At 36.0% G+C, this 21,292-nt stretch overlaps 4 protein-coding genes across 6 annotated transcripts; 1 reads left to right on the top strand and 3 right to left on the bottom strand.

Annotated features, from left to right (window-relative positions):
- Positions 2,201 to 3,492, bottom strand: LOC18603005. The gene has a single exon (XM_007034720.2). It carries the CDS (start codon positions 3,160 to 3,162, stop codon positions 2,389 to 2,391), a length of 774 nt encoding a protein of 257 aa, XP_007034782.2. The 5' UTR covers positions 3,163 to 3,492; the 3' UTR covers positions 2,201 to 2,388.
- LOC18603006 lies at positions 6,520 to 10,274 on the bottom strand. 2 transcript variants are annotated; one of them, XM_007034721.2, is made up of 6 exons: positions 10,156 to 10,274; positions 9,743 to 9,848; positions 8,666 to 8,710; positions 8,443 to 8,551; positions 7,479 to 7,734; positions 6,520 to 6,887 (listed from the first exon to the last, which is right to left on the bottom strand). In XM_007034721.2, the coding sequence occupies exons 1-6, from the start codon at positions 10,201 to 10,203 to the stop codon at positions 6,696 to 6,698; spliced, it is 756 nt and encodes a 251-aa protein (XP_007034783.2). In that variant the 5' UTR covers positions 10,204 to 10,274; the 3' UTR covers positions 6,520 to 6,695. The 2 variants fall into 2 exon arrangements, with proteins under 2 accessions (XP_007034783.2, XP_007034784.2); XM_007034722.2 differs by having other exon boundaries at positions 9,761 to 9,848; positions 10,156 to 10,273.
- On the top strand, positions 10,351 to 13,748 carry LOC18603007 (pentatricopeptide repeat-containing protein At4g14820). Of its 2 annotated transcripts, XM_018119158.1 has the most exons (3): positions 10,351 to 11,215; positions 11,665 to 11,734; positions 11,858 to 13,748. In XM_018119158.1, the coding sequence occupies exons 1-3, from the start codon at positions 10,641 to 10,643 to the stop codon at positions 13,256 to 13,258; spliced, it is 2,046 nt and encodes a 681-aa protein (XP_017974647.1). In that variant the 5' UTR covers positions 10,351 to 10,640; the 3' UTR covers positions 13,259 to 13,748. The 2 variants fall into 2 exon arrangements, with proteins under 2 accessions (XP_017974647.1, XP_007034786.2); XM_007034724.2 differs by having other exon boundaries at positions 11,665 to 13,748.
- Positions 16,329 to 17,243, bottom strand: LOC18603009. The gene has a single exon (XM_007034726.2). It carries the CDS (start codon positions 16,822 to 16,824, stop codon positions 16,480 to 16,482), a length of 345 nt encoding a protein of 114 aa, XP_007034788.1. The 5' UTR covers positions 16,825 to 17,243; the 3' UTR covers positions 16,329 to 16,479.

Below are 21,292 nucleotides of genomic sequence, written 5' to 3' on the forward strand. Positions count from 1 at the left end.
CTTGTAATGAGTTGAGCGACATTAATAAGAGGATAAAAGTTAATTTAGACAGGGATAAACAGGGGCCGAGCTTTGCATAATTATGAGGTTGTAGTTTCTAAAATTTTAAAAATTTTGTGTATATTATATCTTTTTTCTCTTAATGATCTCTTCAAAAAGTTTTATTCTTTACTCTTCTTTATCTTTGACCCTCGTACACTTATACTTGCTTTTGATAATCTTAATAATCTTTGTGCTATAAATCATTGACAAAGTAGATAAAGAAAAATGCAATAATTTGCTAAAACAATCAACTAGTCCCAAGTTAAATTGGGATACACGAATCGTATGATTTCTTTGACAACTAATTCATTATATTATTATTATTTCTTTGACCCTCATAACTTGGATTCCTCTCTCGCATCTTTCTATATATATTTATATATAAAAGAAGTGAAGCAACGATGGGGAAATTCTTGTGTCTGGTTTCTTCAAGTGTGGTGGGCGTCAATGATAATAATGGTTTAAAGCATATGGTGAGACTGAGGGGACGCGACATTCTCTAAAATCAAAATATTTGTGAAGGAATCCAGCTTTAGTCACACCACAATTGCAAGCAAAATGATAGCAAATGAAACCCCTCCCACAGCAAATAAAGGAGTTTCAATTTCTAGGAAAAGGTTTTGCAGTTAAAGGTTAGCAAAGTAACAACCCTGCCCTGGTCAAATCTCATTCTCAGCACCCCCACGCCAACCCCACTCTTTCTCTATTTATTTCATGGGCAGGATCCCAAGGGCTTGGGGACCTACGGAAACTGAACCTTGGACCTACAGCTTCTCACCCTAAAAGTTGGGTGCCTGAACCAGCATGCCCACATCTAAATGATATCCTGATCAGTGGGAACCGACCTCTTGTGGGAGGCCAGAAAGACAGTTAATCTCATTTTGGGAAAGATGTCATGTATCCTAAGTCATGTTCTTGGAAAATATTGCAGTAAATTAAGATGAGAATGCAGGCTCTGCAAGCAGTGACAACCATAGACATGGAACACTGCAATAAAAATTGAACTTAGACACTGTCTTTGGTATGAACCAAGATGAATAGATATGATAAGCAAATTTTCCACATAAGCTGATAAAGATGTCCAATTGTCTATTTCAATCAATGTACTTTACTGATAACCATAAAGCAACAATAAGGATGGATATTTGACATTATGAATCACCGGAAAGATGTAAACAAAAAGATTCATCATAATTACAAGAAAATGAATGACTAAAAGACCTCATAAGACAATGTAGTTTATCATTACTTTGCATGAGCCTGATATACTAGACGGCATATTTAAATAACCAAAATCAAAAGGCCAAAAAATGAAAGTCTAAGGTCCAAGATTCGATGGCCTTACCTAAACCAACCAAGTGGACCAAAAGCATAGATTCTTAACCACAAAGTAAGAAGAGAACCAATTCTCAACATCAACACATGAAAAATAACTTTGCTTTACAATGTTTCAGGTTGATTTTCACCCAAGAATGTACACAAAGAAAATGCAGACACGTAAAAGCACTATGAATCTCTAGGATCAAGACTCAAAAGCAATTATTTACCGAGGAATGTCAGCTAACATATAACACCTTGATTAATTACCAGGAAATGTGAAAGACAAAAAGATAGTAAAACTTGTGTATATCTTTGGTCTTTATTTTGAAAATAAATTATCAGTTCTTGGCAAAACAATAGATTGCTTTGAAAATAAGAAACCAAAACACTGGTACTGGGGAAGCTACTCTGCTATGCACCTATGGAAGGCCATTCATCCCTTCCCATTCACACAATGATGGGATGAGAAATGGAAAAGAACCCACCTTCAATCAAGCACATATTTAGACCAGTCAATGTCAAATTCCACTTCTGTAGAAAAAACATAAGAACAAAAAACATCCACAAGCATGTTTATGATCATTTTCCTCATAGTCAAGAACTTATGCTAAGCATGTACATTCCTATGAACATACCAAAATCCTAGACCTTTTCTTGACCTCAGAAAACAAAATGCACCCCAACCAGCCTAAAATACAAAAACAAGCTCATAAAACAACTATTCTATTCAAAGTTATTAGCCCAGCTAAATCCTCCAATAAAGCTCATCAAGAACATGCCAAGGAAATCATCTAAATTCCGCAACAAAAATCATAAAATTCATGCCAAGAAAACAATATCAAATCGAAATTACCATTACCATTATGCCCAGCATGCTTGAGAAGAACAATTCTTGATTTGATTCATTAATAAAAAGTAACCATACAAAAAAAAAGAAAGAAGAAAAGGCTAAGCTTCACCAACGCCCTTCAAAAACTAAAATCAAAATAACATGCAATTAAAAACCAAAGCAAGAGATTTTTTTTTTTACTGTACAAGAACAAGCCTATTATTAGTATTACCATTTCCCATACCTCCTCTAATCTCCCCATTCCCTTCAGCTTCCCCTCCACCACCTCCTTCCTCCAAATTCTCCACTTCGCCTCCCTTAGGCACCGTCACAATTAGCTCCCCATCTTCATAAACAGCACTCGCCAGCTCCGGCCGCGTCGTCTCTGGCAGCCTAAACCGCCACATGTCAAGCTCCAAATCATCCAACAAACTAAAATCCACCAAACTATTCGACCTTATCACAATCTTAGTAACCCCAGGATGGATTTCCACCGTATGAGCCCTCACAACGTCGCCGATTCTCCCATCCGTTTCGGCGACGAACTTGAAACAGTCGGGGCTTTCCTCCACCGCCACGTCGGCATCCGACCTGAAAGGCAGTTCCAGGACGCGGCTGAAGATGTGGGGCAGCCTCCGGAGCTTTTTGTGGGACCCACCGCTCAACAAGCTCTCAGCTTGGGACCTCGTTGTTCTTGGGTTCATCTCATATTGGATAGTGATGTTTCTTTTCCTGGGCAATGGGTGGATTCTCATTATGTTTTTTGACGGTATTTGAGATTTGGGTTTTTGGTTTTTGTCACAAAGAATTGATCTTTTGGCGGTGAATTGCGAAGAAGTGGAAGGCAAGGAGAAGGCTTGGAACAAGATTAATATTAAGAGGAAAGATGCTTTGGTGAAGAAAAGTGAAGAAGAAATTTGGATAGGAATCGAAATCTTGATCAAGTTGTGGGATGGAAAAGGTGAAATCATAAAGCAATGGTGTCAATTCTCTAAAACTTTCTTTCCTTTTCTCTTTTTTCTTGTTTTTTTTTTTTTTTTAGATTTTGATAAGGAAACCGGATATGGAAAAATTGGAATGGAAGGAAGGATTTTGAAAATTGTTGTTTGAGATTGAGTGTTGAAAAGGGAAAATAGATTTTGTGATTTAGATTTTCCTTTCTATAAAGAATGGGAAAATTGTTTGAGTGGTGAAAGAAAGGTTGTCAATGAAAATTCTATGATCTCTGCCTTTTCTTATGGTGTGCAGAAAGCTCAACGCTACAGGGGAATCACTTGAACAGGTAAACAAGACAAGGCTTTGTTAATGCCCCTCAACTTCCATTAATTTTACCTATAAGGTTACCATTTCTTTTATTTTTTTAAATTATCAGTATTATTGATTACCACTTTTTTATAACTTATTTGAGCACACTTTAATTTAATTAATTAATGATTAAGAAGGACAACAGAGAGATTTTTAGCATTATTAGACAAAAAAGAAAGAGAATTGAAATCAATTATGAAATGAATTTCTTTGATAAATTTCATAATATTGTTAAATTTAATAAGAAAAAGTTCCAAAAAAAAGAAAGAAGAAGAAGAGTTGTGAAGAATTTATATTGATCAATCAGGAAGGTGACATAAGAAGATAATAATAATAATAATATGGTTATTGAAAAATAAAAGATATAATATCTAAAAAATTTTATAATTATTTAAAATTTTATTATTATATTCAATTAAATTCTTATATTTAGATGAATTTATAATATAAAAAATTAAAATTTATTGGGTTCACATTGAAAATTTTTAAAGTACAAAAATAGATAAATTTTTGTAAAGATGATTGATCACGTATGCATAGTGGTTCAAATATTGGTCCCCTCTGATGTGATTTTAGCCAATTTGTTTTGGAGAGTGCTATCATTATTACAAAGAAAAGGACCAAAAGTTAAAGATGGTTATGAGAATATTAAATGTGGTCACCCCATCATTAATTATTGGAGTTGTTTTTTTTTTTTTTTTTGTGGAACTTCATGTTGGAAAATTGTGCTTCTACATGACATAAAAATTTAATTATTTATTTCTTTCATTAATTTAATTTATTTTTTTGTAATGTTTCTTCTGTAAATAGTAATAAATATGTATTTTTTTAATGATGGTCATAAAAATTTAATAGCTTGTATGTGAAAATAAAGATGATGGTGGCAGGGTAGATCCATCATGCACATACATTGCCGGATGCTAACAATAATTGTATGCATGGTACTTACATGTCAAGTGTGACCAATTAATGATGAATTGGCTTGTTTTTTGAGTAACCACAGATAATTAATTGTTAATTTACTTATCAAAATATGTGTCTATATCTAAGAAAAAAAATAACTAAGTATATTTGAAATTAGATAACTAGCAATAAATATTTAGTAATTTGATCCGGTTGATGTAAGACTAGTCAAATATTGAATTCCATTGCGTCCAAAATATTAATTGCAAAATGTTTCTGAGTTCTCATTTCATGCTATAAATTGATTGATGGGGACAAATCAATAATTAAAAATATAATTTTTTTTTTCTAAAATTCAACATCAAGTCATTAACTACTTTGGGTTTGTGTAATAAAACTTTAAAAAAAAGAAAAAAATTTGATGATATATTTTTAAGAAAATTATGTTTTTTTTTTCCTTGTGTAATGAAAGTTTAATAAATTTGTGGCATCATCAACTCATTTGCAAAAGACATTTTATTTTATTTTTTTGTTAACTTATAGATGGAAGAGGAAGGTTACATGTAAATTAGGATTAAATTAGTTTTGGAGAACATCTAACGGCTTAAATTTGAAAGTTTTTTTATTTAAATTCTGATTTAAAAACGAATAAATTTTGTGAAATAAGAAAATTTTTTGTTCCATAAAACTCAATCTTAATATACTTTTATAAGAAAGTAGGTGCTTAATTGGGATTAAATCTAAAACTGTGGAGTCCATGATTGACAAATTGTTCATCCACAAATCATTGAATACTAGTAAAGATAATACCCTACCCAACTCCTAATAGTAGGTGTTAATCATCCTTAAATTGTTTGCCTAATCCCATTCTATGATTGATTATTCTTTGGATAGAACAATGGGTTTCAACTTGTAAGCACAAAAAATGCAATATCCTTAAATTTCTTGATTTTTTCCCCACCTTGAATTAATCAAATAGAACAAGAAGAAACGTTCACCGAGAGCATTCTAGCATTGAGCTAAAAGGAAAACGTGGATGCTGACAAAAGCACCCAAATAATATATTGAGAATCCAATTGAACACTTTGTGTTGCAAACATTCCGTAATACTTAAGAAGGTGCTTTTTGGCGTGGAAAGACGAGGAATGAAGGTGCCATGATCCTTCCTGGAAATGATGTGCTGTAGGTTTTATTGTGAACCCCTTTTTTATCTTTTTCTTTTACATATATATGGATTTTTTATTTGGTTTGGTGTAAGCTTTGTCTTTCCCTTCAATTTTGGCCAAATGCGTGTGGTAGGGTACGGGGACGGGGAAACGCAGGGTCCCATAGGTGACAGATTGCATACTTTTTTCCCCATTCTTTTCCTTTGCCATGATGGGTGACTTTTAGCCCCTTCTATAACAAAAACAAGCATTTTTAAAGGATGGGGGCAGAAAGAAAACCTCCGAAAGCAGGACAATCAACAAAGATGTCATGTTTCTCAAGTTTTATAATTATGGATGGAATTAACAGTTTAATCACATTTACAGCATCATTAGAATTCATAAGTTGTTTTTTAGGCTTTAAGCTGGATTTGGGAGCACCCAGAGTCGAGTTGAGTTGAGAAGGAATAGCATACTTTAAACTAGTGATAAAGAGAGTTCGACATTACCCTAACATCCCCTAAGATATGATTTGATTCTCAAGCGAAGCCAGATTTCGCTTAATGCCTTTCCATTTTTGTAGCAGTAAAACGGCCAGCCATTGAGGAAGCGAGGAGGAGGGGGCCCTGGCCTGCATTGGGAAGTGATATAGGTCACAAAATCAAAAAACTTCTAGCCGTACCAAAGGTAAGGGCCACCTGGACCGAACAGTTTGTTGAACTTGTTGATACTCAGGTGCTTTTGCTAAACCTCAAGGCTGAAGGGAATCTAGTCATCTATTTTCTCTGTTCTGGTGCTAGTTACTCCTCTATCAGCCTTCTTGTTGCCAACATTATGACCCAGCAAGTCATCCAGAATGTCACCAAGCATACCTCAATCACCATTGATATGTAGGCTCAGGAAAATAGCTAAATTGCTTCTAATATGTATCAGACCCAAAATTTTAACCGGTGCATTAGGTAACACAACCAGACATTATCTAAAACGGATACTGAGACCTTCAATCCATTTTATTTATCAATTCCATGTCAACAGTATGACTTTCATGATGCAAATGCACTTCACAATATTCATGCTTTCAAACCCTCAAATAATCCTGTAGAAATCCAATTTATATTAACACTCTTCTCTGATTTCCTTCCCAATATACATTACTCATCATGAGAGCCCAAAGAACCTTCCTGATGACGCAATCGATGCCTACGGTGAGCTCTCTTATGGGCATGACTCTGTGCTCTGCTTGGCACATTTGAGGTGCTAGAGTGATGAATCTCCTCTGCTGTTTCCGTATAACCAAAAACACAATCTAGCGGGTCTGCCATCAGATCGATACCAGAGTTCACCTAAAATAACAAGATGGTCAGGAAACAAGGAACAGAATCCAGATCCCATGAAAAATATGGCAAGGCCTGGGGAAAGGCAATAAATGGATTTATGCAGAGGATCTATTGGGCTGGATCAGCAAATTACAAAATGTTATTTTCTTTTTCTAAAATTTAATATCATTTTAATATAAGCAGGAACGCACATGCAGAATAACAAGCTTGTCCCACGCCCAAACCTGTCAAATACTGTTTTTGGTGAGACATACTATAATAGTTATAGACCTGATAACTGACAGATAATTCCATAACTTATTTAAGGTGAAAAAAAGAAGTTCGGAATTTATTCTGAGTTGATATCAAACAACTGTTAATCCTAGAATATCCTACTTTGCATTGACAGCATATACAGGATAATCACCTAACATTGATTTTGAATGTCATAACTAGCAAGCAAAACAAATGAAAAGAAACGAAGTTCATTTATGTTCTCAATAGCAATAAAACTAGGTCTAGAAGTCTATGTTCTACATCTAAATGCACCTCTTGTACAACTTCATTATAACTTTACAACAATGTTGTGACAATGCGAAAGAAACTAAGTGCACTTACAGGAATTTGCTTAGACCTCAAATCAGTCTTTTTGCTGGCAGAGTTATCGTGGAAATCACTGGGGGTGGCATTATGGGAGTCATTCTGGGAATGATCATGAGTTCCTTGATCATGACTGATATTATCACTATAGAAATTTCGATAACGCCACCTTAATCTTGGCTCTGACGTTAAATCATCAAATACTTCCTCGGAATAGAAATGTTTAGAGATAAGTCGCATCTTCAAAGGATCATCCCGATATTTCTTCACTATTCTGTTATTTGACTTTCAGCTTATGAATAGGAAACTTAAGCAAAAGCAACTGTATACAGATATTTACTACTAACATGCACCAGTAGAATGTATAAGCAGACGCCACGAACATAATACAGAACAAAATATCAGACTAGGCCTTGACCATTTACAAATACAGTAAAAGTTACAAAACTTAAATCAGGATATCTTTTTTTTTTGAAAATTGAATCAGGATATCTGTTTACTCTTTGGCATTAACCTTGAGCTTAACTTGAAGAAAATAAAAGATGACTTCCTGATAATCAACACATTTACCGATATTATCTTCAAGAATGCATACAACACACCCAAAAATATTTTTGTTTTGCAAAAGAAATATTCACCCATAGCTACGACAATGTACAATGATAAATCCAAGAAAATGACATTTAGTTTACTTGTTTCTTTAATCAGCTGTAGAATTAACACTTATTCTTGATCTGAAGCTTCTGAGTCTCCAGAATTTCAGAAAGCAAAAGACAGACATAAATCCTGTTATTTCAACTTTAAAGGCAACACATGAACAATAAATCCGAGGAAAGTTAAGCTTGTCAACTTTTTATTGGATCCAAGCAAGCATTTTTGTCAACATGTTTCTGATATGTCCATGAACCCCATAAAACATCTTCTTTTTTTTCACATTATTTAAACTGGAAAATTTTATCAAAAAGTAGCAAATGGTACATACATATCTGCTAATTCTCTCTGCATCCGACTTCCATCTAATGCAAGAACATCGTCAACACACGACTCTAGTGAGCTACCAAATCTCCACAATCCAAATATAGTGGCAGCTCCTGCATAAAGTAAAGACTCAATTGTTATTATAAACAATAGTTCTAATGAGTGCTTCTGCATGTCTAAGCATGTCTATTGGTGAGCATGAGTAGGTGTGCATCACAGAGAGTTACCCACTGAGACGTTTAGCCGAACTAACATATTCAGCTTCCACGTTGCTGCAAGAGAGGGTTAGGAATTATCAGAAACTGCTAAAAATAGAATATCCAACACAGTGGTTAGAATAAGTTGGAAAAAAAAGAGACCTGGTTATTACCAAAATGATTTGAGAGATAATGAGATAATTTTTACAAAATGAATAAAAATATCTAAATAGACCGGCAGCAACAATACTAAAGGGAAAATATACTGCTAGAGTATGGAGTCAACAGAGAACTTATGTTCATAAGTATTTTAATGTTCAAATTACTAAAAAGTAGAAAGAACTTGTTGGACAACAATCAGGAAAAAGACCATCTTACAGACAGGTACTTACCAAAGTTCAAGTTGAAGCTTGGACAAGAAATCATTTTTGAAAAAGCAGTTCAAAATTAGAATAATGATCAAATTAAACACTCCTTAGCCAACTCAAGAGAGCTTATTCAAAATTTTCGGGAACTACAAAAGATGAAGTCAATGGCATAGTTCCTAGGATATTACTTGTAATGAAAAATTGGTCTGAAAAAGTTAATGAAGCATTCGCTGTAAGGCAATTGTGTTGCAATCTCCTTTCTAATTATGTCTAGGGGCAAAAAGAATTAAACACTAACATAGCATTGTTAGGTCTGGTACCTATATTATAGCAAACGAAAGCTAAGCCACTATATAGAATACATCAGGTTCATAGTCTTGACTCCTGAGATCACAGATTATAAAGTACGAGAAACTTTAAGCTTTGAAGACCAGAATTATGAATCTAGACTGCAACATGCAACAAAAATTCAAATTTAAAGAAAGCCACTTTCTAAATGGACGTTGAAAAACAAAGATCAATAATAAGCATAGCTATACAGATCATTATTCATCGCAAAAGAACTAAATCTTCTAAATATTAAAAGTAGAAAAAGACCAAGTATCTTGAAGCACCAGTAGATACCGGATACATCAACCCCAATCAGTTTTGGACTTCTGCTTTCTATACTATATCCAAAACTATGGATGCATATTCAAATACAACAAATGAGCAGCAATGCCGGTGAAAACGAAAATACCAGTCCAGGCAAGCCCACCTCCAGCAATTACACCAGCAGAGAACTGCCTAACAGCCTTGGACTTACATCTATGAAAAAAATCTTGCTCTTGTAGGGTCAATTGCTCCTAAGAAAAGAACACACATTACAAGGTAATAAGGCTACAGAAATAACTGATGCCACTGCCAACAAGCTTTTAGTATTACCAGACACAGTTCTACACAAATTTAAATTTTTGAAACAATTTTTATTGTTTTACTATTGTTTAATTGTTATTTCTGAAAAGAAAGCACCTGTCTTCCTGTTCTATTCTCATCGATCCCAAAAGCAAATAAATTGCGTCCCGGATTAATAAATGAAAGATACTTAAAAGATGAAAAGTGAGTGGAAATGGAGAGTTAGAAGCCATAGGAACAAAAAGAAATGAAGGGTACCTTTCCCGACCTGAGATTTTGTTCAAGCTCCAACAAAACTTCACCCATTCTCCTCCAAAATCAGCCGCCTTTTCTCTGATGATGACTGAGGAGGGACTGAGGGTCGAGAGTTGTGAGTCGAAACTTCACACAAGGAAACTGGTGCCTGTTCTTGGGCCGTGGCCCAGTGACGTTGATGGGTTAGGTCTATGGTTCCAAGCTTCTAGTTATGCCTCTCACTCTCACGGTCTCACCTGTAGACTACTGGGCCATCGGCCTTCCTCCAAAAATAGCAAATCTTTTAAGTTTATTTTCCCCGCATATTGTAACAGTCCCCAAAAATCAAAACCCAGAAGTTTGTCTTTTAACTCTGTATCAAACATCTCTCGGACTAGGATTCCAGGAACACAACCCACTTTAACTAGTTAACTTTCCCTCCACATTCTTAAAGACTTTTCACTTCAAAAAAGGGCAAAAACCTTAAACCCCTCAAAAACCCCTTCCACATGTCAGCGCTTCCCCAACCCACCATTTCTCTCGTTTCCCCCAACCTCAAATCCCTCCCAACCCCCAAAACCCTTCTCAAAACCCTCTCTTCTTCCCCCTCCCTCACCCACCTCAAACAAATCCACGCCCAAATCCTCCGCTCCAACCACTCCCACTCACATACCCTCATCCTCAAACTCCTCCTGTTCTCCCCTTCCCTCCCTTACTCTCTCTCCATCTTTTCCCACCTCCCTCACCCTCTCCCTTCCCTTTCCACTCGCTTCGTACGCCACCTCTCCCGTAGCTCCAGACCCGAATTCGCTTTATTCGTTTACCTAAGGCTGAGGAATGAAGGAATAAAAATTGACCGATTCACTTTTCCTCCGCTTTTAAAAGCAGTTGCGAGGGTTGAGGGGTTGGCTGAAGGGAAAGAGATTCATGGGTTTGGATTCAAGTTGGGTCTTGACTCGGACCCGTTTGTGCAGACGGGTCTTGTGGGTATGTATTTGGCATGTGGGCGAGTTTTGGAGGCTCGGTTGGTGTTCGATAAAATGTCTTACCGGGATATTGTTGCATGGAGTATTATGATAGATGGGTATGAGTTTTGCTAATCTGAAGTTCACCTTGATTTAGATAAAAAAATGATTTTGAGTACAAACCCAAAGAATAGTTTTTTCTAAGCAAAGGTATAAATTTGAGGAAGGGTGATTGGTGATTCAAATTTCTTTCTACACTTACTATTGGATCAAACTGCTTATTGAGTAATTAGATATTAAATACTTGTAAAATTTTGTGAATAGCGAAATGTATGATATTTCTGTGTTTAAGTTAAATCTGTATTTAGTTATTTATTCATTTTTAATTGAATATGATATGATGTTGTATTTTCTATTGGTATTAGTTTTTGTTCCGTTTAGCAATTTATGAGAAAGTAAAAAACAATAGTATCAAAAGGAGTAAGTAATTAAAAAAAGGTTTTTTCTTTTTTCTTTTTTTGGTGATGAAACCCATGCTGGTTTGTCTAATGAATTTAGTTGTTAACAGCTACTGTCTGAGTGGACTTTTTGATGATGCATTGGAGCTTTTTGAGGAGATGAAGAGGGCTAATATTGAGGTGGATAAGTTTATACTTTCCAGTATTCTTTCTGCTTGTGGTCGTGTTGGGAATCTAAATCACGGGAAGGCAATACACGACTACATTATTGAAAAAAATCTTGTGGTTGATTCTCATTTACAGAGTGCTCTCATGACTATGTATGCAAGTTGTGGTTGCATGGAGATGGCTCAGAAATTGTTTAATCAGATGGCACCAAAGAACTTGGTTGTTTCTACAGCGATGGTTTCTGGGTATTCAAGACATAGACGAATTGAGGATGCTCGATTGATTTTTGACCAAATGGTAGAGAAGGACTTGGTGTGTTGGAGCGCGATGATATCTGGTTATGCTGAGAGTGATCAACCTCAAGAAGCTCTAAGATTGTTTAATGAACTGCAATCTCTGGGAATGAGACCTGACCAGGTGACAATGCTGAGTGTTATATCAGCTTGTGCGCATCTTGGTGTACTAGAGAAAGCCAAATGGATACATGTATATGCTGATAAGAATGGTTTTGGAGGAGCTTTGCCTATTAATAATGCTCTTATTGATATGTATGCCAAATGTGGAAGTTTGGAAAGAGCAAGAGGGGTTTTTGAGAAAATGACTAGAAGAAATGTAATATCTTGGACCAGTATGATCAATGCATTTGCCATACATGGGGATGCCAATAATGCTCTAAGCTTCTTTCATAAAATGAAAGAGGCACATGTTGAGCCCAATGGAGTTACATTTGTGGGTGTGCTTTATGCTTGTAGCCATGCGGGGCTGGTTGACGAGGGCCAAAGAATCTTTGCATCCATGATCAATGAACACAAGATTGCTCCTAAACATGAACATTATGGTTGCATGGTTGACCTCTTTGGCCGTGCTAATCTCTTAAGAGAAGCTCTTGAGATTGTAGAGACAATGCCCTTAGCACCCAATGTTGTCATTTGGGGATCCCTCATGGCTGCTTGTCAAATTCACGGTGAGACTGAATTAGGAGAATTTGCTGCCAAAAGGCTACTTGAGCTGGAGCCAGATCATGATGGGGCTCTTGTGTTGTTATCAAATATTTATGCCAAAGAGAAAAAGTGGCAAGATGTTGGGGAGTTGAGGCACTTAATGAAAGAAAGAGGCATATCTAAGGAGAAGGGATGTAGTAGGATAGAATTGAACAATGAGGTGCATGAGTTTTTAATGGCAGATAGGAATCACAAACAGGCAGATAAGATCTATGAAAAGTTGGATGAGGTGATTAGTCAATTGAAGCTGGTTGGCTATTTTCCTAATACCCGTAGTGTTCTGGTTGATTTAGAAGAGGAAGAGAAAAGGGAGGTGGTTTTATGGCATAGTGAGAAGTTAGCACTTTGTTATGGACTCATTAATGGGGGAAAAGATTCATGCATTCGGATAGTTAAGAATCTTAGAGTTTGTGAGGACTGCCATACCTTTATGAAGTTAGTCTCAAAGTTGTATGGGAGGGAGATTGTTGTCAGGGATAGGACAAGGTTCCATCATTATAAAGATGGACTTTGTTCTTGTAAAGACTATTGGTGACTTTTCTTGAGACTTTAGTCAGCTGTTTGATCCTAAATAGAGAAATTCTGTAATAACATATATAATTGGAAATGTATTAAGAATTGTTTGTGATTAGAGATTGTATTTATTAGGAGTGAAAGGATGAGAACATGGTCAGGGGGCCTGCACAAGTTGTCCTCAACATGATTTTAGAAACCTGTGTTACATTGATATCCTCTTGTCCTGTTGTTATTCTTTCAGTAGAACTGGTTTTATGCTAAGATTAATCCAGGAATGGCAAGAAAAGGGGACGGGATGCCTATGAAATACAAAGTAGTTAGACAGAAGAAGAGAGTGATATTTTCAGAGGGAAAATTAATGAACTATCTTGTAAGAGATCTTATTCATAAGATTGATGAACACCTCTGTATATTTTGATGTACATCCCTCGATAGATTTGTATGATCCCGGTGTATATTTGGTGCAAACCTTTTTCCAATAAGTAATGACATATTTACATTCATATGCATATCCTCACTATGAGTACTTTCAAGCCATTAACTATCATTACTTTGCCCTATCATTAGATACTTTCAAGTTATCCATTGCTGAAAACAATGACTCATCAATAAGATAATTATAGAGTGCCAAACAAGGGAAAACGCTGAAAAATCAATGGAAACACTTATAAGGAAATGACAATTGGATATCGGCTAGGATGAGATAAGCTAAAACGATAGCCATATACCCATTGTGAAATTGAAAACAAATTTCACTGTGGCAGTTGGCATCTTCTTTCTAACTCAGTAGCAGCAGCTATCACAAGGTCTTCCTATTTGCTAGTTTGTGTTCCTTTTATGCCTAAAATTTGGTTTTGAAAGCCTATAAATATCAGACAGCATGTCTTTACATCTGTTGAAATCTCTGTATAAGTTCTCAAGAAAGTCATGTTCAATAGTCTCCACCATGTATGCACATTAATTTACAAGTTCTAAAACTAATTGACATAACAAACAAAAACGATTTTCAATTCATAAGGCACATAACACGTTCGGAAATTGTGGATTAATAGTTTTCAAAAAGTAATGATCTTAGTCTCAATCTATCAATGAAGAATCAAGGTTCTGGACTGATATTCCCCTTTGTAGATGAGCTCCTTCTACCGGACACGTTATTGATATTTACATGGCTGCAGACCAAGGAAGAGATGCTCGTCAATGAGGAACTGGATATGATGCTTAGGTTTAGACTAAGACCTATGCTTCTTTGTCACTCTTCCATAACCACCATTTCTAATTGCTCCCCAGGAATATATGTGACTTCTGCTTTTTTTACAGGAATCTCTTACAGCAGTTGCTATTTATTGATTTATTAATTACTCTACGGTGCAAAATCATCCAAGCATAACAAGTGTTTCTCATGTGAAACTTTCTTAAGATAACTTGATACGCCCCAATAGATGCTACTTGAAGATTGATGCTTGCAATGCCAGCACTAACTTTCAAATCTTAGGACATAAGCAATTCCGTCTTATGATCCCTTCATCAGAAAGTACTTGATAATTTATGGTTGAAAACTGTGAGAAAATACTGATATGTTTTTTCTTTTCGTGCATGTCTAAAATTTGATTCGAGATGTCACAAAATTATAAGCATTAACGATTCAAATCAGACACGGCATCTCTAGAAACCAAATATACTGATACCAATTATCAATAAACAATGGTTGACCTATCTATAAGTAATTTAACTAATCACATGGAACATGATTAATTAGTACCGAAACAGGTTGAGGATGCCTGCTTAGGATGCTTAAATTTGGTGATTAATTAAGCAAATGATCGTGGACCGCTGACATTGAAGATTTTTCTCTGACATATTTCTCAAGGAACATGTGCAAGTTTTTTTTTTTTTTTGATGTTACAAGTTGTGGTTGGTGTTACCATCTGTACACATTGATAGCCTAATGCGGGGACCTGCTGCTGCCTAGTGGATAGAAAAGTTGTCTTAATCAACATGAATTGGTAAGTTCAGCAACAGAAAAGTTGGCTTTTGGTAGACCAAACTTGAAAAGGAGGGAAAGGGGAAAGATTTAATCAGATGGCCTACCAGCTGATCTCCCCAGATTCCACAGTTGTAACTCAGGTTATTTCAACTCCTGAGTACTCGTGTTGATAACATATGGAACATCCCAAAATGATATGGTACAAGCTTGAAGTCTTCAAATATAAGGAAAAGCTTACAAGAAGACGTATGAAATGTACTTGTTTCATATATATTTCTATGCAAGTCAGATTAGCTTCGAGCTTAATCCAACGGCTTTGCATCTAAGTATTGCTTAGTAACAGTACTTACGCAGCTATTATAAAGGAATCAGGAAGTTTTCATCATCAACTACTGCTAATAGTGGGAAATAACCATAATTTAGCTCAAATCATTGAAACATATGGCATAGTGTTGGTTTAGTCCTTTCTATGGTAGTGGAAAGTTGACCTTTACGGCTGTATTATAATATTGAAAAAGTCTAGATTTGTTACTGATTTTCTTTGTCTTTGAGAATCCACTGAGCCAGTCGGGGTAAATATCTTGCAGATCAAGGACCGATAACTCTCTACTCTCCACTGTCAAACTCCTTGTTCTTTAGACAATAATATATCAGCCCGGCTAAGAAAAACCAATAACTCTGCCCTTACTTCCCACTTCAGTTTAAAGTCATTTGACCTTTTCGGAAAGGTAAAAACCATTCCACCCGCACCCCCACCGCTTTTCTTTTTATAATTTCAACCTTCCAACATTCAGCATATTGGAAGAACATCATAAACAGAGATGTCATTCAAATGAAAGGGAAAAGCAGTAGTAAATTTAGAATAATTTCATGCTGTCCATGGTTAGGATTTTCTTGAGGAAAAATATTAGGGGAAAATGAAATGGAACCTCATAGCCTTTGGTTTTGAAAATTGGGAAAAGAGAAAGCAAAACTGTTTTTTCCATGAAACATTGTTATTTGGAGATAAGAAAAAGTTAAAACTAAAGATCTTGAAAAGCTTTGGTCTCTTCAAACAGGAAAAGAAAAAGATGGGAAAAAAAATGCATACCATATCAAGTGGGGGTAAAGAAAAACAAAAACAGGAAGAAGCCTCCATTGAAATAACATCTCCTGTACAAGACAAGTTGAAAACTTAGCCGGAAAAAGGCTTAGCTATCAATATTATTCCAACTAAGGTAAAGGCCTTTCCTCCCTTTCCTTTGTTTTTTGGCCAATTAGTACAGTTTTGTGCTAGCCGATCTTGCGAACTTCTTAGAAGAAGAAGGTGAATTACGCGTATTTGCCAAGTCTCCCGACCTTCTTCTCAGCATCTGCCTCATACCATCAGCTACTCGAACGGCTGGATTGGATTTGAATTTGCCACAAAATGACATGTGAGCTTTAACAGCTTCTTCAACACCAAATTGCTTCTTGCTTCTACTCACCTCATCTCTGACAGCTTCTGAGCATAACCCACATAGCCATTTGCCATCAAATTTGGCCTTAACATCATTGATATAATCTTGGGTGCAATCTTCTTTCAAACCACAACACTCACATCTAACTGATTCAATTTCCATATCGTTTTTTTTTTCCCTTATCCCTTTTTCTTTTTCGCTTTTGCTTCAAGGTTGAAGAAGGATGGACTGGAAGTTTTTGTTCTCCCCAAGTTTTAAGGGGATTCCAGGAAAATGATAAAACAAAGTGCTGCTGGTAGAATGGCTACTTTTATAGTTGGATTTGATTGCAATGATAAAATAGAAAGTGGGCTTTCTTATCTTTTTTCTTTTGCCTTAGTTTCTCCCTTGGAATTGATGGTTTTTGTTGGTACAAGAAGTGTAAGAAAATGTTTGGCGTTTGCATGAGAGCTTATATGGTTGGTCTGAGATTAGAGGGATGTGAGGACTTTGGAGTTTAGAGTAGGGGAAAGCTTCCATAATTTACTCCATGTTCTAAGGGACATGGGGCAGTGGAAATTGAGACAATATGGTCGGAGGGGGGCCTCAAGATCGTGGCCCTTTCTAGCATTTAAAACTCCACCAGGGTGGGTTTTTCTTTGTTTTTTTTTTTTACGGTAGTTTTTCTTTTTGTATGATTGACAGTTACTTTCGGTTGGTGTCAGGGGAATTGGCTAGCCCTTGGCTTAAAGCTTGACCTGGCTATTTACTGCCTCATGAACCTTTTGGCTGAAGCTTGAGGCTTGGGGCTTGGGCTTTGTTCTTTCGTTTGTTTGTTTGTTTGTTTATATTCTAATTCCATGCATTGTCTTGACTGATCGACCATACTATTGCAATAAGGTCAACATTGCTTCCATAATCTATTGACCAATTGGCCTTAGGTGGTTCAACAGCCAATGATCTATCAGACAGTTGTGAAGTTAATTTGCATTGAAATTGTTAATGAAATTTTCTGTTTTTATCAAGGCCTAGATGACATAAAACAAACCAATCCTTTTTCTATCTCCCCCTTTCATCCATCTTACACATAATTCTTTCACTTTTTTGCATTAATCTCATCTTTCCCACTAAGGATTCATTGTAGAAAAAGAAGTGGGAAAAGGGTTGTTTTAGTTTTATTAACAAAGATGGTCACTTGAATGTTTCTATCTGATCAAGAACCAGTTAGAATCCTGCTTAATTGGTGATAGTAACATATAAATTTCATTAGGCCTTAAAGACAAGTCAGTGAATATGACCTAACAGGAAAAATGACAACATGACCATGAAGTTTGCTTTCTACATTGGCTTGCAATAATGCTAACAACTTTTTGGCATGATTAGAACACTTGAAACATAATTTTTTCTTTTCCCTTTCAATGGAGAAGGTATGGTCATTTTGAGTGTAGTCAAATTTGACATGCTATATGCTCCATGTGTTCTGCCCAATCACATCATCTCCTCCAATTTTTTCTTCCCCCCATTCGCTTTGCAATTGCCGATTGCATTATGTCATTAAAGCTTCACCATCAAGATCCAAGCTTCTTTGCCTGGTTTAAATATGAAGAGCCATTATCATTATATGGAACATATGCTTATCGAATTCTCAAATATATATATATATATATATATATATATATATATATAAATACAGTTTAATATTAATCTTGAGAAATACAAGAATGATAATAGTACAAATCAGAGGCTTGTAGTAGCTTTCAAGCAGCTTAATGGTGGTGTGTGATCTTTGAGAAGAGAAACATTTCCCATTTCCCATCTTTGATTTTCCACTTGACATGAACTTAGCATCATTTCAAGGGAAACTGTCAATTATTAAATAATCCAGAGAAGGAAAAAAATTGAAAACTATCAATTATTGACGGATGATGCTCTTAGGATTCACATGTATAATTTTTCGTGGTTGGTTTGAGGTAGCTTTCACCTATATGGAACAAGGTTGCTTTCGCCTATACTGTAGTTTCTAATCGTGCTGACTTAATTCGGCAAGAGGCTTCTCGGATTCGGACATGTGGCTAAGAACAATTAGTCAGTTTAATTACCCTGAACCCAAAATTGGGCAATTTAGTTACTATATGAAGAAACGATTCATCCTAATGATTTTTTTAGTTGGAGTGTACCCATAATTTCTGCAAGAGTGACTGCAATGGAAATATCAGTGGGAAACCCCAAGAAACCTCTCAAGACTTCAGCTATGTCTGTCACACTGCATAAGTACAGTCAAAGAGCTCTTTCTGGAGCTGTTTTTTCAAAGTCTTGTGCCCTAAACAAGGTGCTAAACTTTTCCATAATACACCAATTATTAATCTTCAAACCATAACCTTAATCAGAGAGTGGAAGTCTTTTTCACCTTGTGATTTTCAGTACAAAAAAAGAATAAAATAAAGAAAAGTATTTAGGTCATCATAATTAAATGTAGTTGCAACCAACCAAGTTGGCTGTCATATTGCAGTATAGCTTCATAAAAAGAATGTGTTGTAATAATTCTTTCTTACCAAGCAAACTACCCCAAAGAGCTTGTTGTTTAATCAAGAACATGCCCAAATTTATGGTATGGAAGCAATGTCAAAATCAGATCAGTATACAATTAAGTTGGGAGCAATTATCATTTACAGTTGAAAGAGAAGTTTCTTACATGCATGATTCAGAGTCAACTAAAACAGGCATAATCACACTCTTAAACATTGACAAAGCGTTTCAAATGATAGGCCTAAATCCTTGATTACCCTCCACTTGCTTGGATTTGTAAGATCTTGTTTGGATGATTTCCACTCAAGTGATGGCCCAGATATTGAAAGATTGATTCAATCCACTACAATGGGGCATTAAATGGTTTATCAGTGCAAACATAATGTGGGAAAAGGTCGAGCATGCGCTTCCCTCAGAATTCAATCTCACGTGATTTTGATCACAAGGATTGATTTTATCTCTATAACCCAAGATTTGTTGAGGAAACGGACGTTTATTACGCTAATCATAAAGGGGTCATGAACACTCTTTGACCTCTTTCTTTTTGCTGAACTAACTTGACAGGACATTCCCAAAAGGTGAAGCACTTTTTTATGCTGTCAAGGATGAGAGAATTTCATTTTTTTATGCTAAATTCAATTAGCAATGATGCTGTTGTTTAGCCAGTTTTTAAGCAATTACCAAGACTTGAATTGAGCTGATGAGCAACGTCCGAAGAATCCTACACATGTGGTGGTTACAAATGATCCATTTGATTTGACATTATTGGCAACATGAAATCTTTCTGTAATGCTCTTTTGCATGTCTATCAGTTGTAGGCTTAACTTTCACAAATCATAGTTTAGCCATAGATCTCCCACCCTCCCCCACCCCAGTTTTCCCCAAGCAATTGCCTTCTTACTTGAGCTTGGATGAGGGGCCTAGGCCTGGGCATCTGTGGCCTGCTTTAGTGAATCTTGTCATTGCTTAATCGTTTTGTTCAAAGGAGGGACAAGCAAGCATGTTTTTCGGCTTTTAGTTGAACATGTTAATTGCTAGTAAAAACAACCTACCTTGCTAGATTGATAGTTTTCTGATTAGGTTCAATCCTAACAAAAAGATTGGTAGCAGAACTTTTGTGGTGGTTCAAAGTAGAGTACTTATTCAAGCAACAAATTAACCACGTCAGGACAAATTGCCAAGCTCTTCCAAGATAAACAGTCTGATTAACTAAACATCATAAATGTTTTGTTTTATATATATATATATATATATATATATATATATATATANGTTTATTATATATATATATATATATATATATATATATATATGGAAGGCAAAGTGGTTTTTCCTGGACCAGTTTTCTTAAGATGAGACTGAGAACCCCATTTGTTAGCTTTAGGCATCGGGTACCTAGACCTTGTCCTGACCCCATGTGAACTCCGAAACTGCAGTCAAATATTGTCCTTAATGAAGAAAGGAGAGCGTGCTCCATATTATTCTACAGGTCCACAGACAAGCCATGGCCGAGCATGTGGGGTTGCTCAGGCTGAAGCACACCTGGCCCGGCCCCCTTGGGGCCATATCTGGGCATTGGCCACGTTCAGTTTGGTCAATGTCAAGCACCCCTAACATGCGAGTAATTGCCCGGTAGATGTCCAGCAATTCCAATGGCCACCATGGTGTTCCCAATCAATGTCTTTGAGCAGTCACCAGCCGTTTCCCTTGAGTAATACCTAGCCAAAACCATGTATGAACAAGAAGATAAAGCTTAGCTAAATATAGAAAAGGATGTCCTTAATTACTTCTGAATTTTGTTTTCATTTTTTTCCCCATGTTTGGCTGGGTATAGCAGCCAACTACATTCATGAACCAGGCATGTGGTCATTCACTATATGTTGGAGATAATCTTACAACTACGTGTTCTCATTGGAAACTTGTTCCTCATTGGCCTAACTGTACTATATAGGAATCCGAAATCCAAACATCTTGATGGGAATTGTAGCCATGATAATGTATTTCTTTCTTATAACTTAATTTGCATTCACTCTTCAAGATACAAATAAGGCTTGCATCCGAGTTAATTAATCTAATTCAAGACCGGCTTAACAGCTCACAGATACATTTGGAGCCAGCCAAGCCA

This window comes from Theobroma cacao, chromosome 4 (genome assembly GCF_000208745.1).
Source record: "Theobroma cacao cultivar B97-61/B2 chromosome 4, Criollo_cocoa_genome_V2, whole genome shotgun sequence".
Classification (NCBI taxonomy): domain Eukaryota; kingdom Viridiplantae; phylum Streptophyta; class Magnoliopsida; order Malvales; family Malvaceae; genus Theobroma; species Theobroma cacao.

Excerpts from the sequence above, each read along its gene's own strand:
- LOC18603005 (XM_007034720.2), bottom strand. The coding sequence starts at position 3,162 with ATGATTTCACCTTTTCCATCCCACAACTTGATCAAGATTTCGATTCCT.
- LOC18603006 (XM_007034721.2), bottom strand. The coding sequence starts at position 10,203 with ATGGGTGAAGTTTTGTTGGAGCTTGAACAAAATCTCAGGTCGGGAAAG. Across the intron at positions 9,849-10,155 it reads AAAATCTCAGGTCGGGAAAG|GAGCAATTGACCCTACAAGA; the intron begins GTACCCTTCATT and ends TTCTTTTCTTAG. Across the intron at positions 8,552-8,665 it reads TCGGCTAAACGTCTCAGTGG|GAGCTGCCACTATATTTGGA; the intron begins GTAACTCTCTGT and ends TACTTTATGCAG.
- LOC18603007 (XM_007034724.2), top strand. The coding sequence starts at position 10,641 with ATGTCAGCGCTTCCCCAACCCACCATTTCTCTCGTTTCCCCCAACCTC. Across the intron at positions 11,216-11,664 it reads TGGAGTATTATGATAGATGG|CTACTGTCTGAGTGGACTTT; the intron begins GTATGAGTTTTG and ends AGTTGTTAACAG.
- LOC18603009 (XM_007034726.2), bottom strand. The coding sequence starts at position 16,824 with ATGGAAATTGAATCAGTTAGATGTGAGTGTTGTGGTTTGAAAGAAGAT.